We start from the raw sequence: 13,400 nt of genomic DNA on the forward strand, positions 1-13,400 counted from the left end.
GCCTCAAACGTTTGGTGTATTTCTGTCTTTTTTTTTTTTGGCTAGTAGACGTTATAAATGGCCGGTAACTTAAAAATTTAGTAGCCAAATTGGCTGGTGAGTGAAAAAGTTCATTTCAATCCCTGATTGTAACTGATTTTAATAATTACAAAATGTTCTCATTGTTAAGTCATTGTAAATTTTTTGATACATTTCTGCACTATTTTACATTAAGTAGAAAGTTTTCTAACATATTATTGATTTTAATAACTACTAACTATAATCAGTTATCAACCATGTTTTTCTATTTTAATTATCAGTATAGGCTAAATCTGCTAGTGGTCGACCTCTACGTATCTATTAAATGTATGGATCTTTTTAGACTATTCTTCCTATAGTGTCATAATTTAATCATTATCATACGTATCATGCATAAGCGCAGGCTGAAGTGCTGCGGTAGTCATGTGTGAGGCATCTATGCGGCAGAGTCCCATCATGCCATTGTGTTTCCAGCAGTCTCTTTGTCCCTCTGTTCTCTTGTGTTTGGGAACATCTCGTGATTTCACACCATCGCCCCCTTGTGGCTCTGACAGGATTGCTGCATTTGGAAGGAAGGCTTATAATTAAATACCTTTTAATCACTTTGCTGATGCGTTTATCTGACGTAACATCCAGTAATCTTGTTACAGAGATAGTCCTCCTGGAGTAATCCGGGTTACGTGGCTTTCTTAAGGCCAATAGTTCATGAGGGATTTCAACCTACAGTGTACCTTGCTTAGATCTTTATTCTCTATGCCAACCTCTATGCCATTAGCATTCTCTCTATATATAGATATGTTATATATATGTGACCCTAGAGCACAAAAGCAGTCATAAGTAGCACAGGTATATTTGTAGCAATGGCCAACAATATATGTATGGGTCAAAATTATCGATTTTTCTTTTATGCCAAAAATCATTAAAAAAATGACACTTATGACTGGTTTTGTGGTCCAGGGTCACATATAGATATGTTCTTCCTATGGTGTCTTCCTATAGTGAAGAATATATTATATTATAGTATATTATATTATTTTATTTTATATATACATATTTTATGTGTATGTTTACTTTTTTTATAGAAAAATCTTTATTGCTATTAGAGAATAATATATCAATCACAAATAAAAGAACATTTAGTACATTACTGTCTTTTATACCACACCACATCCTATATTAGGTAACTAGCTAGCTAGTTTGGTCATTTTAGCTTCACTAACCTGGGAAAATTTCCATGCTCAATTCAGCACCTTCTTGCTTCAGGATTATGGGTAGTGTAGCCAATTTAACTCAATATTGAAATCAGTGGTTTCTATGGTAGATCTGTCCTTTTGTTGACTAGTAGTTTTACTTCTGGAGCCCTACTTTTGGGGTTTATGTTAATGCAGGTTTACTGATGGACTGTGAGGGGAGGAGAGGAGAGTCTGGGCGATTTTTGGAGATAAAGATATGGCCACACAATAGTGACGCATGTGTGTAACTCTTCTTGTGTTGTTGTGTTTGTTTGGGACAGTGCTGCTGGTGAAGCAGGCCTGGCCCCAGACGGCATCTGCTCCGGGGCCCGCAGAAGGCTCCTATGACCTGGCCATGGACGCTGGCTCAGAGAGCAGGCAGTACCAGGCCTCATCTACAGCATTCAGTAAATATCATTACTATACTCTACTGTAACTGCTGTGTGTTCCCTGTGACTCTATAACACACAAACACACACACCCTTTCCCCACACTACATCTGAAGAACACTTGCCCTCATTGTTCTGTTTCCCCTGAGCGTGTGTGCACACACACACACACACACTTTTGGCCCTGCAGGATTAGATCACATAAAGACTTTCATGCATGCTGTGTAAACACACTTTACAACAAGTTCTGTTCCAAAACCCTGCTGCCTACTGCTTACATAGGCAACTATAAGGCAGCATCCTAAGTCAAAATGAAACTTTTTTGAATCACTTTTTATTTATTTATTTACCCATACGAATTTCGTAAATACAAGAAAAAAATTGCTTTGTTTATTATTATTTTAAATAATAATATTAATAATAATAGTGATTTTTAATATTCAAATGTAATTTATTGCACAATACAATTATTGCAGTAGTAATCTATTTATTTTTGATGATTGATTTGTTAAATATTAAAAAATCATATAATCAAAATATTATTTTGAATAATTATTATGCCTATTAATTAACATTCTTATTTTATATTTATTTTGATTTTGACTTAGAATTATAACCGCAACTGACATGAAGTGCTCTGGAGACTCAATTTATAATTGTTTGCAATACAATTTGACATTAGTATATAAAATAAATATGCTTTGTAGATAGATTTATAGAATTTTAATAAGATTTAAAGTGTTTTTATATAAACATATTTATAATTGCCATTTTTTTCCGCTTTGTATGCCAGTTTGAATGATTTTTCACAATGCATTCTGGGATTGTCCTCACCGCAAAAGATAATGCTATAGTAATTTGGTCAAAAATTCAAATCATTGATATACTAATACAGTTTTTATTAATATATGTTTATTTAGTTTCCATTTTAATTTTAACGTTTTCGTTAAATTTTCGTAATTTTGTGGTGTTGTTTTGTCATTTCTATTAGTTTTTTATGTTTTTTATTCATTTTATTTTAGTTTCGGTAATTTAATACATCAACTAAATGAACATGAACTAACCGAAATGTAATAAGCTGAAGTATTTTATATTTTTTAAATAAATTTGATGTCAGGTAACGTTTCAAGTAACGAAAATGTTTTTTATGGATTTCGTTATCTCTGAAAAGCAACATATTTTCTTTTGTGTCAGATTGGGCTTATGATGTCTTTAAAGCGCTGTCTAGTTAAGCAGCTCACTAGGGTTTGTGACAGGTAATATCTCACATTGCATAATGTAGACATACAGTCTGAGATCTAAGGTTTCATTCTCACTGTAGACAGTCAGCAGGGCTTTTGGACTTGGATTGCAGCGTTAAATGAGTGTTGCGGGACTGAATTAGACAGATTGAATGGCTCAGCTAGACTAAAGAGAGTTGAATCCGGTGTGTTGCATCAGTGGTTGGTTAAATGTGTAGAAATTACTGACAGCTTGTCTTCGGTATGTAGGGAATCTGTTGGTGTGTTGCGTAACTAATAAAGCCTCAAGCAATGTATTCTTCTCATTTGTGCAGCTGATGTCGCATTCATGTGCATTTTTTACTACTTTGTTGTCAACAATCCTCCAATAAAAGCCAGATGGTGTGTGTAGAAAAAGAGAAAGTCTGTCAGTGTGTGTTTGCTTGTTCAGTATGTGATATTTCTGACTTGAAATGTGGCACACTTGTAGAATTACAGCGCACTCCCACCTTAGAACTCTAGTGTGCTTTACTGTTGCTCACCAGAAGGGGGCGACATGGAGGTTTTGGAAATCCAACCAGTATGGAAGCCCGTTTCCGCCACTGAATAAAAAAAAAAATATCTGACTTTTTTTCTCATAATTGCGTGATAAAAACTCGCAATTCTGACGTTATTTATCAGAATTGTGATACAAACTTGCAGTTCTGACTTTATTTCTCAGAATTGCGACTTTATATCACGCAATTCTGACTTTTTCTCATAATTGCATGATAAAAACTCGCAATTCTGACTTTATTTATCAGAATTGTGATACAAACTTGCAATTCTGACTTTTTTCTCAGAATTGCGTGATATAAACTCGCAGTTGCAAGTTAAAAAGTCATAATTGCGAGTTTATATCTCACAATTATGACTTTTTAACTTGCAACTGCGAGTTTATATCACGCAATTCTGAGAAAAAAGTCAGAATTGCAAGTTTGTATCACAATTCTGATAAATAAAGTCAGAATTGCGAGTTTTTATCATGCAATTATGAGAAAAAGTCAGAATTGCGTGATATAAAGTCGCAATTCTGAGAAATAAAGTCAGAACTGCAAGTTTGTATCACAATTCTGATAAATAACGTCAGAATTGCGAGTTTTTATCACGCAATTATGAGAAAAAAAGTCAGATATTTTTTTTTTTATTCAGTGGCGGAAACGGGCTTCCATACTGGTTGGATTTCCAAAACCTCCATGTCGCCCCCTTCTGGTGAGCAACAGTAAAGCACACTAGAGTTCTAAGGTGGGAGTGCGCTGTAATTCTACAAGTGTGCCACATTTCAAGTCAGAAATATCACATACTGAACAAGCAAACACACACTGACAGACTTTCTCTTTTTCTACACACACCATCTGGCTTTTATTGGAGGATTGTTGACAACAAAGTAGTAAAAAATGCACATGAATGCGACATCAGCTGCACAAATGAGAAGAATACATTGCTTGAGGCGTTATTAGTTACGCAACACACCAACAGATTCCCTACATACCGAAGACAAGCTGTCAGTAATTTCTACACGTTTAACCAACCACTGATGCAACACACCGGATTCAACTCTCTTTAGTCTAGCTGAGCCATTCAATCTGTCTAATTCAGTCCCGCAACACTCATTTAACGCTGCAATCCAAGTCCAAAAGCCCTGCTGACTGTCTACAGTGAGAATGAAACCTTAGATCTCAGACTGTATGTCTACATTATGCAATGTGAGATATTACCTGTCACAAACCCTAGTGAGCTGCTTAACTAGACAGCGCTTTAAAGACATCATAAGCCCAATCTGACACAAAAGAAAATATGTTGCTTTTCAGAGATAACGAAATCCATAAAAAACATTTTCGTTACTTGAAACGTTACCTGACATCAAATTTATTTAAAAAATATAAAATACTTCAGCTTATTACATTTCATTGTGAGATATAAACTCGCAATTGCGAGTCGCAATTCTGAGAAATAAAGTCAGAACTGCGAGATATAGACTCACAATTCAGACTTTTTTTCTCAGATTTGTGAGTTTATATCTCGCAATTCTGACTTTTTTTCTCGCAATTGGCGAGTTTATATCTAACAATTTTGAGAAAAAAGTCAGAATTGCGAGAAAAAAAGTCAGAATTGCGAGTTTTTATCTTGCAATTCTGACTTTATAACTCGCAATTATGAGTTTATATCTCACAATTCTGACTTTATATCTTGCAATTCTGACTTTATAATCACCTGATTGTAAATGTTTTGAGTGATTTGTGTATGTTTCTGTGTATGTAAACGAATGTATTTTGTTTTATGTGTAACTAAATGTGCTGCCTATCCTGGACAGGACCCTCTTGTAAATGAGATTTTAAATCTCAAGAGTTTTTAATTTCCTGGTTAGATAAAGGTAAAAGTAAATAAATAAATAAATAACTCGCAATTGTGACTTTATATCTCACAATTCTGACTTTATAACTTGCAATTCTGACTTTATATCTTGTAATTCTGACTTTATAACTCGCAGTTGCGAGTTTATATCTCACAATTCTGTGAAAAAAGTCAGAATTGTGAGATAAAAAGTCACAATAACCTTTTTTAATTTTTTTATTCAGTGGCGGAAATGGGCTTCCATAAACCAGAGACATGGACAAGTGTAAAAAAATTTTTTTAGACATATGTTCATTCGATTGTTGTTTAGCACATGCCTGCTTGACTTGACACTCTCTCTCTGTCTCGTTCTGTGTTTCAGGATATACTGCAGGAACGCCTTATAAAGTGCCCCCTACTCAGACCAATGGAGCCCCTCCACCCTATTCCCCGTCTCCTAACCCCTACCAGACGGCCATGTACCCCATTAGAAGTGCCTATCCCCAGCAGAACCTCTATGCTCAGGTAAGTGACCCGGAACAAACTGGAATTACACCGCAGTCCATGATTAGCTTAATGTTTTGTTGTGTTTTGACTAGGAGAGAAATCAAAGTTGACTCTTCTAATCTTATTCTGCATTATTCATCAGGAAAAAGTGTTGTTTTGACATGTTCTTTCAGCATCTATTAACTTGCTTGACCTGAAATGACGTCATCGAGGTCAAACCATAGCTATGCAAGCATTGTAAAATCTTGCTAATTGTCAATGCATTTGTGCAATAAAGATGACAGCAGTAATATCAAACAATGATCCAAATAACACTGAAATCAATACCCAGTTAATAAAATAATAAATTTTTTCATTATAGAATATTGTTTTACCCAAATAATTCACATCAAAGAAGTAAAATGGACTGTTTTAGTATCAAAAAGTATCGTATTGTTATTTTAAATACTTTTGAGTGTAATACATATGCTAGTCATTTAGTACAGTGTTATTTTACTATTATTCATAGTATGCATTAATATATTGAATTAGTTCTATTTTCGTATTTTCAAGTTTAATTTTTAATTTGTATTTTTTTCTGCTTTTGTATTTTTTTATATTTCTGTAGTAGTTTTTATTTTTGTTTTAAATATGTATATTTATTTTTTATTTATTTTCGTTTTAGTGCTACAACTCAAAAAGTTTATTTGATAGTTGAGGTTTTTCATCTAATATTTATATTTTATTTCAGCTTTATTTGAATTACCAAAAATGTTTTGTAATAGTTTGCTATGGTACTGCATCAACACTGATACAGTCATCTGATAAATGCTAAAGTAATGTGGTTTAGGATCTAAAACCATCACTAGAGTCATTTTGGTTGCTTGATGTTTTGTAATCATCACCTTAGACCCTTTATTTGCCACACAACCAGGACTATTTGGGATTTGTTCCCATGACACCCAGCATCACAACACAGTGAATCATGCCTTACAGGTTTTGAACCTTCACCCTTTCAGCTCCCCGTCACTGGTCTTTTGTAATTTGAGTTGGTCTTGTTCTCAGGGTGCTTATTACACGCAGCCAGTGTACGCCGCCCAGCCTCATGTAATCCACCACACCACCGTGGTCCAGCCCAATAGCATCCCCTCCGCCATCTACCCCGCTCCTGTACCTGCACCCCGCTCCAACAGCATGGCCATGGGCATGGTGGCCGGAACAACGATGGCCATGTCTGCCGGTGAGATGCTCAAAAATTTGAATATTGTTGAAGCTAAGAAATTATATAAAAAAATTCTAAATTAACGTATACTTCGATGTGTATTAGAAATGCAACTACAAATATACGCAGACTCTTCTACTTCAGCAATAGGTATATTAGGTATATGTGTGTGTGTGTGTGTGTGTGTGTGGGTCAAAGACATTAAGATGTCCGCATCAAAAGAAATTTACAAAAGTGTTTACAAAAATTATATGTCCATAGAAAGCACATTAAATGTAAGTAAAGTGTCTACTTTTTAGGTTTCAAATAAGTTTTTGGAGAATAAAATGTTAAAATTTGGTTGAAATTGTTACGTTGTCATTCAGTGTAACACAATATTTATGTAAAAATTCAAACAACATGCTTATTCTGACGTGTACATATTAAAATATATAAAAGAATAAGGGAGCATATTAAATTTTATTGTGTTTTAAATGAGTAAAAATTCTTACTGACAAATGGGCAAAACCTAGAATAGTGGCAAATTTTAAAAATGTAAAATTTACAGCTAATTAGTATTTGGGGTGAAAGTAATTAGTCTTTTAATATGTCATAAATTGATTTTTGTTGTAAATTTAACCTTCCTTGGCAAGGCAGAGGATAACAAATTTACTAGCACTTTACGCTAAACTTCCCTGCTTAAACAGAGGGTAACAAATATTAACACGTAATGTTAATCTTCCCTGTCTTAACAGAGGATAACCAATTCTTCCCTGCCGAAACAGAGGATAACCTTCATCTCTAAAATAAAAAAAAAAAATTTTTTTTTTTTTTTTTTTTTTTTTTTAAAGCAGCATTACACTTATTGTTTTTATGCTTAAACCCTTTTTCGTCTTTGACCCATGTATATATAAAAACTTTTAAAATAAAACTTTTTATAATTCAAATATATAATAAAATAGTTATATAATCAATGTTTTTAATAATTTTTTAGTTTATTAACTAGATTTATTTTTTCTACTACTGCCATCTCTTTAAAACTCTTTTAGTTCAGCATTAAGGTGTATTTTTTTTATTAAATACAAATATATGTCTATATTTGAGTATATATTATTTTTATCATATATTTCTAAATCATTTTTGGGAATTTTATAATAAAAAACAGTAAATTAATATAACATTTATATAATAAATGTTTTTAATGTATTAATTAGATGTATTAAAATAAATAAATCACAATAAAACACTATATATATAATTGTGTGTGCGCAAATACATATATTTGATTACATTTTTGGTTAAATATAAAAACATATTTAAAATGTAAAAAATTAGTCCTTAAAATTTTTCATCAGAATTTATTATATATTAAACAATTATAAAATTGTATTTCTAATAAAATGTATATGTTATATAAAAAAATATTTTATATAATGTATAAAAGCTATTAAAAATATATATATATATTAATATAATACAAGTTTTGAATTTATGAATTAGATTTATTCAAAATGACATCTACTGGCATCTATAGACTCTCTTAGTTCAGCAGTAAGGAAGCACAGGATTGTTCTTATATTGGTTCCAGGACTAATAGTGGACATTTTGATTTAAAAATCTCTCCCAACAGGAACGCTGCTGACCACCCCTCAGCACACTCAGATCGGAGCACACCCCGTCACCGTGCCAACGTACCGACCCCAAGGAACACCTGGGTACAGCTACGTGCCACCTCACTGGTAGAGCCCACCTGCCAATCATGTGAGATCCCGCCCACATGACTCATTCCACCCAGTGCAGAGCAATCGCTGACTTCTTCTCGTTTTCTCTCTCTCTCCTTCACAGATCTGGAGTCAAACATTGTATGCAACTACTCAAATCTTACATCGGCGCTCTGTGCTCAACAGTGAGGCGCCACGTCTGTTTGCAAGAACAAAAAGAGAAAAAAAGTGCAAGGGCCACTTTATGCATTCTTACGTGTTTTTGTAAAAGCTGCTTTTTATCTTTTTATTTCATTTTGATTTTTTTTTTTTCTTCTCTTTTTTTTGGGGGGTGATGTTCTTGCATTAGGTTATTTTAATTCTTCATTGTTCCATAGTTATTCTATAAGAACTCCAGAATGATTTCGACCAATCACGACCCGTCTTTGTGTTCAGTATAAACGCTGGTGTGTAGGAATATCAGCACCACTCGGATTATAATCATCCACTTACGCTGCCAAATTGTATAACCTTTAGATATTAGCACAGGGTTGGTTTTCTTTTATTTATTTACAGCAGAGTTTCATTTCAATCTTCCCAAAGCGCTTGGGAATCGTTCAAAGAAATTTCATTTCTCCCTCATTTCGTTCTGTCATCGATAACAAGGGTGTCTTCCAGCTTGTAGCTGTTCATGTAGATTTGTAAGGAATATATCAATAGTAGGGCAGTGCAAACGTGGTTTAACCTTCATTAGGATATCGAGTACATACAGTAATCTTAGTTATTCACTAAATAGAGAACGTTTGAGTGAGCCGGTTACTTTATTAGCTTATGTGTCAGGATAGCGTAAGCTTCGAACTATAACGTGTATATGCGATTTATAAAAATGTGCGCGCAGGGGTGCTCTCGCGGCATGCGCTCACGGTGAATATTGAGGGAAAAAAATCTAGCAGTGGCACTTAGCTGGAGCCTCTGGGTGCGATGTCGTCCCGCGGGCATCGAAACGTGTGCCAACTTTGAGGCCAGACAGAACAGATGCTACTCTGACGGAACGATTAGGATCGCATCCGATTCAAAGGGACTTTGCGGCATCGTAGATAGCACTAAAAGCAACAAAAAAAACACACACGGGAGGGATGGCGTTCCAGCATTCATTTCCAATCAGCTCCGGCTCTAGAGTGGGTCTGACCCCTGGTCCTCTGTGAATAGTTGCACAGATTTTAGGCGTAGAAACGGAGTTGTTCAATGCAATAATACGAACGGCCTGCTTGAATGGCGTTTAATTGTAATTTACAGCATTTGTAGAGAGATAAAGAGAGAATTTTGATTTCCTGTCCCGAGGCCTCGCCTGTATCCATGAATAGTGTACTCAGAAGTGACATATCAAGTATTCTATGAAATGTTGTTATCATACCCAAGCATTGCACATTGACAAATAGACGTAACTTAATAACCAATTATACGGTACACTCTCATATTTAATGATGTAATTAAGAAAATCAAGCATTTACTCTGCAAACCATTAGTCTTGGTCATGTCTCTGGAAGTAATATTATTGTCAGTACAGAACAGTATCACTCTTTTCGTTGTTTTGTTGGCTAAGCGACCACCATTGCGATATATAGTACACTCAAAAGTGGGAAGAAGCGATTCTCTGATCTTATGTGAAAGTCATAACGTCTAGTAATGCATGTGTCATGCGGGTGAATGCAGTATAGTGTAATCAGATGGAAACTATGCCCTTGCGAAGCATGGTTGCATCATGTTGAATTGCATACACACATGCATGTATATATTTAAGAAAAATTTTATTTCTATTTTAAATATTTATATATAACATAAATAATATGAATATAAATATATACATGTCAATATTTTCGAAATATATACTGTATGTGTGTGTATTTATATACATAATAAATTTACACAGTACCCACACATATTATGTAAACAAAAACGTTTATTTTGGATGTGATTAAAATTAAGTGAAGCCTGTTTTTTGTTTTGTTTTTTTGCTTTATTTTCTGAATAATTAAGCAAATTTTTCCACAAATTCTCATTACTGTAAAACATCCTGTAGTTTTTTTTATGGTTATTTGTATTACTCTAAATAGTGATTCTTTTTAGATTCTTTTTTTACGATATTTTTCATTTACATCAACAAAGGCAGTACAACAAATATTACCATGATTCATGGATAATTTGTCTAAATTTCAAGAGGAAATTGTCATAAAAATAATAATAAAATATAATATAATAAAAATATTTTGGATGTGATTAATCGCGATTAATCGTTTGACAGCACTAATATATAAATATATAGACATGTTCTTGACAGGTTCCATGAGATTCATCTGAAAATTACTGTAACTTCATTGCAGTATAATAATTTTCTTATTTTAAGGGCAAATCTGTTTGGCAAAAGCGAGTCAAAAGCTTTGGTATATGTAATATTTGTCTAACGATGGAATTTTATTCACATGATGTCATCAATAAGTAATGCAAATCAGTCAAACCAGCTCATTTATTGATTATTAAATGAAAATCTCGTAATTCACAGCATGTTCACATACTCTGTCTCTGTTTTGATGACATATGATGCCATTTTCCTGCGCTCTCCGCCCTACACTTTCCTTTTCTGATCTTTATACAGTCTTATACTTATACATATCAAGCAGTGAACTATATTTTCTGTGTCTTTGCATAAGTTTGCATCACGAGACTTGTCTGATGCATTTAATCACTGTAGTCGACATATGACACTCTGAACTGAAAGTGACCTTTTACACTGCAAAATGATTCAAGGACGTTACCATCCACTCTGACATGTAATTTAGGCGCTTTACATAAGTGTTATTTAAAGTTTTAATTAATGCTTGATGTTCATTTTTCTTAAATAGGAGATCTTTATGGTTGATCTGGAGTGGAGTGATACAGTCCATGTGGTTGAGAGGCATTTCAGAGCACAAGTCTTCAAAGGGTTTCCTCTTCCTCTACATGCATTTCCCCTGTCTGTCTGTCTTTCTGTCTGTCTGTCTTTCTCTTCTTCTTTTCAAGGAGGACAGGGTTCAGCGATTCTGCAGCTACGGTTAAAATAATTGCTGAGCTTTTTGTGAAAATGATATGTTGAAGTTACAGGCATGTAGGACGTTTTAATGCAGGGTCATCATGAATTTAAAGGGACAGATCATCCAAAAATGAAACATTGTGAGGAAAAAAAAGTTAAAATGATAACAGAACTGTAATTTTTGGATGAATTATTCCTTTAAACCTGAACAGTTGTATCAATACTCCGATATTTTCCTGCTCGCCACACATTATTCCAGCGGCGAGGGTTTTTGATGTGTTTCTCCCATTTTAAAATAAACTGATCCATTTTCCGTGTGAAATCAGGTGGTCTTTTCTGGGTGTTTTTTCGCCCGGTCGTGGTGTGGAAGAGGCTTCGGTTTCCTGTTTTTTTTCTGTTTGGATCGTTTTGATGTTGCTATTGCAAACCCATGCACTGTTCTCTTCTTTGGTTTCAGGGCATCGATCAAAGGATTGTTTACTAGCACCCGTGATGCATGCAACGGGTTATTAGCTCTAGTGAAGTCAGTGTCACGTCACCAGTATGTAAAGGTATTTCTAAAGTAATTGTGGCACTGCTTTCACGCTCTTGCTGAAAACCTGTGATATGTACCATAGGCTTTGACGCAAACAAACGAGGGCTTGCTATTTCACGCTACTGTTTAGGAAAACAGCTATTTGTGTTTGACCCGTATGAAAATTAAGACTTTGTTGTTTGCATTCTAAATGTAAAGCAAAAAGGGGAAAGTCTTCCAGAATTTTTCTCCCTTCAGTGAGTGTTCAAGAGCCCTTGCCCCATAGTATGTATGACGCACTACTGCGTAGTTCTGGCAGCATGGAGGTCTCGTTCCTGCGAGGTTCTGGCAGGTCCGAGCGTGTTTTCGCCAGTGCGGTCCAGACCGTGCTGTTTGACCGTTTGAGCAAGGAGACCCACATCAGGCTTGTGAAATGAAGTGTAAAACTGTTTTTATTATTTGGGTTTTTTTTTATTGTTTTGTTTTGTTTTTGAAGATCAGTTAGTGATCTCTGTGACATAATTAAGCCAAGTTTGTAATTGTATAATATTTACTGTAAGATGTAGAACATTCAATAACTATTAAAATCTTTCCAAAAAAAAAGTTTGTTTTTTTTCCCTCCCACACGCATCAAGGATTGAAGGGTTCTTTTTTTTGTGTCTTGTCAATTAAATTTAATGTCAAATGGTTGAATTATTATTAAAAGAAAGATTTACCCATAAATAACCGTTAAACCCTAAATAATAGGAAGAGGCTTCAGTTTACTGCAAGGTATGTATAAGGGTCTAAAAAAACTGTATGACATATAGAATAGCATGGCAATATTACATATTATAGTAATAAAACTTGTAATATTTTAATACTTCTGATATATTTGTGTGCGTGTATGTGTATATATATATGTATGTATATATGTATGTATATATATATGTATGCGGAAATAGAAACCTTTTGTAATATAAATGTCTTTACTGACACTTTTGATCAATTGAATGCATTCTTCCTCAATAAAAGTATTAATTTCTTTAAAAAAAAAAACATCTTACTGACCCCAAACTTTTGAATGGGAGCATTTAATCTGAATATAAAGATATATATAAAATATAATTCTATTCTTTATAATGAAAGCTTTCTATTTCAGATAAATGCTGTTCTTTTGAACTTTCTATTCATCAAAGAATCCTGAAAATAAATCAATAA

General features: G+C 34.0%; 1 protein-coding gene across 2 annotated transcripts in view; it reads left to right on the forward strand.

Moving 5' to 3' along the window:
* fam168a (family with sequence similarity 168 member A) overlaps positions 1-10,388 on the forward strand; it is a 49,054-nt gene extending 38,666 nt beyond the window's left edge. For both annotated transcript variants that reach the window (XM_016447483.1, XM_016447491.1), the window contains 5 exons: positions 1,532-1,657; positions 5,615-5,757; positions 6,784-6,958; positions 8,550-8,680; positions 8,765-10,388. In XM_016447483.1, coding sequence (XP_016302969.1) covers positions 1,532-1,657; positions 5,615-5,757; positions 6,784-6,958; positions 8,550-8,662 — 557 coding nt within the window. In that variant the 3' untranslated portion in view covers positions 8,663-8,680; positions 8,765-10,388. The remainder of the gene's footprint in view (positions 1-1,531; positions 1,658-5,614; positions 5,758-6,783; positions 6,959-8,549; positions 8,681-8,764) is intronic.
* The last annotated feature ends 3,012 nt before the right edge of the window (positions 10,389-13,400 follow it).

Source organism: Sinocyclocheilus anshuiensis, unplaced genomic scaffold (assembly GCF_001515605.1).
Source record: "Sinocyclocheilus anshuiensis isolate Anshui unplaced genomic scaffold, SAMN03320099.WGS_v1.1 scaffold1010, whole genome shotgun sequence".
Taxonomy (NCBI): domain Eukaryota; kingdom Metazoa; phylum Chordata; class Actinopteri; order Cypriniformes; family Cyprinidae; genus Sinocyclocheilus; species Sinocyclocheilus anshuiensis.